At 35.4% G+C, this 7,403-nt stretch overlaps 1 protein-coding gene across 2 annotated transcripts in view; it reads right to left on the reverse strand.

Annotated features, from left to right (window-relative positions):
• Positions 1–3,433, reverse strand: part of LOC135605172 (protein unc-13 homolog) — a 67,390-nt gene extending 63,957 nt beyond the window's left edge. Inside the window, exons 1-4 of one of the 2 annotated variants that reach the window (XM_065094948.1) lie at positions 3,275–3,433; positions 2,470–2,558; positions 2,224–2,399; positions 2,081–2,145 (exon numbers count right to left, since the gene is read on the reverse strand). In XM_065094948.1, coding sequence (XP_064951020.1) covers positions 2,081–2,145; positions 2,224–2,399; positions 2,470–2,477 — 249 coding nt within the window. In that variant the 5' untranslated portion in view covers positions 2,478–2,558; positions 3,275–3,433. Of the gene's footprint in view, positions 1–2,080; positions 2,146–2,223; positions 2,400–2,469; positions 2,559–3,181 lie in introns of both variants that reach the window. The other variant, XM_065094949.1, reaches the window with a different exon arrangement.
• Positions 3,434–7,403: the final 3,970 nt, after the last annotated feature.

Raw genomic sequence — 7,403 nt, forward strand, 5'->3', positions numbered from 1 at the left:
CGAATTGATTAGCATGGCATGGCACAAGCCTAATGTCTACTGAAACAAGCCAAGCAATGAAAAGGCATGTGATAACATGTCAGGGTAGGACCATGAATCTAATTGCTTGCTACTAATCACTTTACCTTATTTGTCCATAAGTATAATGAATTGATTAGCATGGCATGGCACAAGCCCAATGTCTACTAAAACAAGCCAAGTAATGAAAAGGAATGTCACACACACACATACACACATAGCACAGGCACAATATCTGCTAAAACAAGCCAAGTAATGAAAAGGAATGCACACACACGATGTTCCCTGGGTCACTTTTTGTCATTTACTATCATTAAGCCCGTTATTGGTGGGTACACACACTTTTTGTCATTTACTAGCAATAAACCCATTATTGGCGGGTACACACATGCACACACGTACATGATGTCCCCTGGGTCACTTTTTGTCATTTATTAGCAATAAACCCATTATCGGTGGGTACACACACACCCGTACATGATGGCCCCCGGGTCACCTTTTGTCATTTACTAGCAATAAACCCATTATTGGCGGGTTCAAACTAGATGTGTAATTTAATTTAATAAGCACCAGCTAGATGCGTAAATTCATTAATCAACTTTAGCACCGGTTTTCAATTTTAACAAGAGGTAGCATTTTCATCTTCCAAGCATACAACTACTTGTTATAGTAGCTCTGATCTCACAACAGTCATTGTTTTGACGCCATTTTGAGTTATTCATGTTGCAGCTTGAATTGTTTCCTATTAGTTTTGAGCAACTTTACACATCAAAACTATTCTCATAACTGCATGGCCCAACTATTTATAGTTCAATCATTTGACAATAGTCTCATCACATAGCTACACAAATGAGTTGGCAATGATGCCAATTAACCCATCCTACATGCTTTCTAAGCATGGGCAACAATACGAGAATTTCACAAGTTCCAACATATAAACAACGGCACATCCTAGCTGCTTCAATTCTGAACAAAATGCTAAAAAAATCGCCTCTCAACAATGATTGAACAGAAATTCCAAATATTAGAACTTTCATTCATCAAATCCTGCCATCTCAAAATTCCACCCTACTTTTCATCTCTCTATTGTCCGAAGATGTATTAATTCTCCAAGCCAACACCTTGAACAATGAACATCTTACATATATGTCTTTTACATGTGCTATTCACTAACTCATCCAGCACCTCGTTAAAAAAAACGTTAATCTGCCTTAACATCTTAGAAGTTTAGGTGTATTTTAATATCTCTATCTGCAAAGATCTTACCATTTTTCATGTAACTTTGTGCACATTGTCATAGGTAGCCAATTAGGTGACTGTTTACCAAAAAAGTTCAGCAGATCAAAACAAAACGATTGTAGTAGTCTCCCATCTAGCATCTAGTGTGGTTGATATGCACTCCATATTACTATTATTTTTATCAGTATACTGTTTTAATCCTAAGAAGCATTAAAAGGATAATGTGATATTAACCATGTACCATAATGGGTTAACCACTTTAATAACTTATCACTTACCTTTTTCCATGAATACAAATATCACTCTGTAGTTTCACAAATTTCCTGTAGCATATATTTACTCATTAATTATTTGAAGTCACAAAATTATTTTTTTGTTCGTAATTGGTTCATGTAACTCTGGATATGTTAATATGACTTAAATATGTGTCTGCATATGCACCACTAGTTACATCTAACCATGACTTACAACCCAACATTTTATAGATTTTAAATGGGTACAAATATCATTCAATAAGTACTTAATTTGATCATAGTATATGTCACTTATATATAATATAAGTATAATCACATCTTCTTTGTCTAAATATTTTAACATGAACCGAATTGTGCATCTGAATATGCAACCAAATTTACATAGGCTATTCGACGCCTCAGTCATGTGAAACACATGTCCAGGGACCTATTCGACGCCTCAGTCAGGTGAAACACATGTCCAGGGAATTAACAAAAAATTTAAGCTTCATCAAGAGTTGGAAAATTTATCAGAAAGATGAAAGACAACAATGATGCAGCATATTATGTACAAAGGCGACAAAGCTTACTGTTGCAGGATAGTCAAGACTGTCATGATAAAGCCTAATGGCTTCCGAGAGATCAAGTGTTTCGCCTGCAGCATCAAAAGCTCTTTCACAATACCACTATAAATTAGCATCAATGGACAATATTGATAGTACGGTTTTGGTACCTTTCTTGGTGCAGTTAAGAACATAATCAACACTGACTTGATCTATATCTACGTCATCCAAGGAAATTGCACCTGGTGGAAGTACAACTTTCTTGATCAAGCTACCTGAAAGAATATAATTAAGAAGTATGTGGCGATCACGTCGATAGCGCTGCAGAAGCTCCAGAACATTCTCCCTGGGGCAATTTCAAAATTTAATCTCATGCTGGACATTAGCAATTCAATCAAATGATCAAGAAAGCATACTCTTCCATGGATGCGAGATGATTCTAGGGTCAAATTCTTTTTAGCATAATTGCATGACTCCAGAAACTTCTTCTGTTTAGCTGCACCAACTGCATAAATTGTGCGTAGGTTAAACTGAACAGAAAAGGCAGTAAAATTCAGGCAGCAAGCGCCTTAAATTTCAGAACTCAGAGACCAGTTTTGTCAAAACAATGTTTGTAGAATACAGAATGACAGATCTCATCAGAAAATAAGCATGCTCTCAAGTAATGGAACTTCCAGTGACAACAAGAACTTTTATGCTCCCTTCACCTCCCCCATAATCAATGGGATGTAATGATTACTTGATATTAAGCTTAAGAAAAGATCGACTGGACCCACTGGAGTATCACCAGAAAATGCTTAGGTATCAAGATAAGAAAAAGGAAACAACGGTTGCTCCCAATCCAACATTTCATGTGCCCAGATCTTTATAAATGCATCAGAAACACTACGTCGAACGAAGATATCCGTGATAAAGAAGCAGTGTAAAAGTAACAATGAACGGAAAAACCCTAGATAGAGCCCATTTCAGATCATGAGATCTCACGAACAGCCCAGTAAAATCCAGAATTATGCCAAGAAAAGCCACAACGGTAGTGTATTTTCATCATAAAGCCTCAGCCACGATCGAATTTCTCTAAAAACCAGCGTCGCATTTCCCCTAACATCCAAGATCCACAACACACAATACCTTGCGAAGAAAAGTAAGCGAAGCATAAAAGAGGTCCGTGATGCCAAGAGACGCTTGCATATTTCATGAGGCACTCCAAAGATCACGCATTACCTGTAGAATCTCACGGTAAAGATGGTTCCTCTCGATCTCGCTTGAGAAGGAAACGAGAAGGCGAAGCCAGAGAGGGACGAAAACAGGGGAAAGGAGAGGAGGGATCGGGAAGGCATAGATTTGGGGAGGGTGAACATAGTCGGCGCCGGACCGTAGCAATTCATTTCCCCGATTCTAAGGTCACTCTAAAACCTTACCGTTCTATGATTGTAAGAACGAGCGGGACCCACTTAAGAAGACTATGCTCGATTCAATTCCATGGAAGGTATCAAAAGAGTAACAACAGGACAAGGTGGAAACGATCAAGTCACGTGAGGAGGAGCTGTCAACGTGTCCAGATCGACTGCAAGTCCAAACAGGCGACACGCATTCCTACCTATCATAGAAGGTGACGATGGGATTTGGTGATTCGGAGTTGGGTTGGAAGTGTCCGGTGTGGCAATGATTGGATGTGTGATCTGTGAGCTCCGTAAACTTTTACTGGGTAAGTTGGTGAGACTTTGGTGGCTGATCAACTCAATCTTATCTCTTTTTTTTTCCTTTTTTTTCTTTTTTTTTTACTTTTTCAAGTTCGTCTCACCAAAACTTCTTTTCAACTTGGTGACAACAGGCAATTTCTCTAAATTGGATCTTTTTCTTTATATTTCAGTCAATTTATTATTTAAAAATTGTGGTTTATTTGGATCTCTCTCTCTCTCTCTCTCTCTCTCTCTCTCTCTCTCTCTCTCTCTCTCTCTCTCTCTCTCTAATTCAGTAGAATATAATATGTTCAACAACATTGACACCCAGAAGTGCTGTTCCTTAATTGGAAACTGGATTTCTTCTGGACATATTAAGCATACGAACCGTCATGGCCAGTTATATACTTAATTTATCCTAATTTATTTATCGATATATTGTATTGTCGGACCAATAAATTCTCTCAATTATTCCCTAGTTCTGATCGATATTATACTTCAATGTAAAAATGTACAAATATTAGATGTCATAGAAAACTAATTCTTCTAATGTAAAGGATGGTGTAAATCCTACTTATTTATATAAATAATATCTGGTTATATTTGCAGAAATATCATTTATTTTATTTTATTTTATTGTATACATAAAAAATCTCATGCATTTTATTTACTTTGCGCCGACATTTATTATGAGCTACTAAGAGAAAAATGCCTCGAGCGGCTGCCTCCAGGTGAGAAACAACAAAAAAAAAAAAAAAAAAGGGAGAAATATATTAGAAATTAAACTAAGAGCAAAATGTTAGCCAACTCGAAATTTGTTTTATTGCTAAATAAAGCAAAATGTACCCCTTTTTTTTTTATACTTTCATAATCCATAAAATAAATACAAAAAATTATTTCATAAAAATGGCCCTATTTTTGTTAATTTGTGACGTAAGCCCCCACGCAGGGATGCAATTTTAGAGTAGTTCTGCGGTACATAGACCGGATTTAAATCAATCCCATGTATTTAGGAAGGGTAACATGATCTGCTGCTTAGTGTTTTTGCCTAAAGATGTAATTTTCTAAAGATCAATAAACACTAGGGTGGGGATGACATTGCTATTTCTAAGCCCACTCTTTCCTCTCTTAGTGATATGAAACAATCAATATTGCCTATAGGTAATTAATTATCTTGTGCAAGAAAAAAATATTAGATTATTATATATTAAGTAATTATCTCCTCCTCATTATAATTAACTAACTAGCGAAGATATTACTGACTGATTCAATGCACTATAAAGGAATTAGAGAGAATCAAAGATGTTTGCGGTAACATATGGTAAGTACGTAGTATTATTGTATTATGATTGGTTCTTACATCCTTTTTCTTGATTCCAAACAAGCTTGCTATCATTGAAAGGTTAAATTTGGCAAAACAATGATACTTAAACCACATCAAGTCGACAAATATCTTGCTCCAGAAACTATTATGATGTTCGATGATAATGTTTCTATTAACCTTGGCATCTCAAATCTTTTATAAATGACAAATGTCACAAGTTTTTTTTCTTATTCTTTGAACACCAAGTGATGCCGTCGGTGACAACAATAAAGACACAAGAACTTTCTTATGGTAAGAGCTAAAACGAATTGGATAGAAATAATGGACACCAAAATTTAAGTACCTCACATATTCCGACAAACATAGCTAGTTAGGTTTATTTTCCCAGCTAAGATGGCAGTCAGAGACATTCCCAGCCAAAAACGAAAAACAAGTGGGGAGAAGCATAATCATCAATATACAAGTTGATAAAGTGTTGGATGTCAATCATATGTGCTACTCATTTAATGAGAAGCATCACTATATATACAACGATTTATAGATACATGATCTCTGTCCCCGGTCTGCAATCGTAGGCTTTCGGATGCCATTTTCTGAATCCACTCACTCCTAGTCAAGCTGTTAGACAGCAATTAAGAAAGTCCAAAAACTTCCTCTTCTTCTTCTTCTTCTTCTTCTTCTTCTGCATACATTCATGTTGATTTGTTCAAATTATGTGGTGTGGGGAAAGAAGTGTATAGCTTTTATTTGTTGAGCAAATTAGTGCGCATCGATGTCTATGTTTAGTTGCCAATAAGACATGGATACATCAATCAATCTTCCTTATTATTTCAAACTATTTTCATCTTCTGATGAAATGAAAATTCATGTAACATGAGTTTATTGTAATGGTAATGCAAGAAAGTAATCGATCAACAAGAAAGTGAAATTTAGGTTTGCATATGAAGTTGTCTATATCGGAAGAACAGACCTAACAAATGTTCATATGATTCTGTAATTAACATCCGGTTACTAAGGTAAAGGACATATATAGTAGTAGTCATGTTTTGCTTAATGTTAATTTGATACAAAATCTAGCATGCCTAATACAGGTTAAGTTTGGCTTTAGCATTTCCTACTTGAACAAAACCACTTTCAAGAGTCAAGATGATCAGAGTTTATAATCAATTCTCCACCTTTTTTTGATGAACTATTAGGTCTTTGCATCCATCTTACGAAACAAAATATACTGATAACAATCAATGACAAGAGACTACTAAACACCCAAGAAACAGCTTGAAAAGGATCAAAATTTAGTTATAGTGGCTTTCCAATATGATTTTTCTACGTTTGAGCTTCTGCAATTTGATCAAAATTAGGAATAGAAATCATAGGAGCTTTTTCCTTTTTCTTTTTTTTTTTTCTTTTCACTTAGACGTTCAGATGGAGAAGAAAAAAATATTGATTTTAATTTGAAACTCAACAAGAAGAGTGAGCAAAGATGGCAATTTAATTGTAATTACGAAACAACCGATTGAGAAGAAATATACCTTGACGCTGCCGTCATCTTCATGCTGTTGGACTTGGATGTGCTCCGATTCGTTCTCAAGGTCGATTCGATTCAAACGAATCTTGTGCCGTTGTCTTTTGTCCGCACGAGCTCGTGAGAACACCATGGAGTAATCTGGTGTGCCTGTCTTTTGAGCCCACCCGCCAAATCGAGGAACAGACATCAAACCATTTCTCTAAAAGAAGATATAACACAAAACATTTGCAACACTACCGTAAGCACAAGGAGGTTTGTAATTAAGTTAGATGCTAAAGGGAACAACATTTGAATTTAGTAGTGTAGATCGAGTTGTGAGGATAAAATAGGGAGGCAATATGTCAAGAAGTAAAAGCAATGCAACATCTTGATGAGGTTTATGCATGACAAAGAGACTTTAAGAAGCTAAGAAACCCCAAAAGAAATTATTGTAGATAACTATCAGGTTATTACAAAGAAAAAAAGAGTAAAATATATAGATTGAAGAAGAAAAACTGAATTTATAAATTAGATTGAAGAAGAAAAAAAAAAACAATGCGATATGGTTTATGTGAAAATATTTAGTATAGAAATACGAGGATAAAAATAAGGGAAGCAATGTGTTCTAAGTTTAGATTGAAAAATAAATAATAAAAAAAGTGCAAGATTTTGATAGGGGTAAAAGAATTTTCTATTAGTAAATTTTGAGATAGTCAGTCCCTTATGCATTGGTGATCTCATCATCTACGAAGAAAAGTAGGAAATTTTATCTTATTTCAGAAGCAGGAAAGAAAGAAAATGACATATAACACACAAACACACACACTCTCTTCATTTTATTTC

Source organism: Musa acuminata, chromosome BXJ2-2 (genome assembly GCF_036884655.1).
Source record: "Musa acuminata AAA Group cultivar baxijiao chromosome BXJ2-2, Cavendish_Baxijiao_AAA, whole genome shotgun sequence".
Lineage (NCBI taxonomy): Eukaryota > Viridiplantae > Streptophyta > Magnoliopsida > Zingiberales > Musaceae > Musa > Musa acuminata.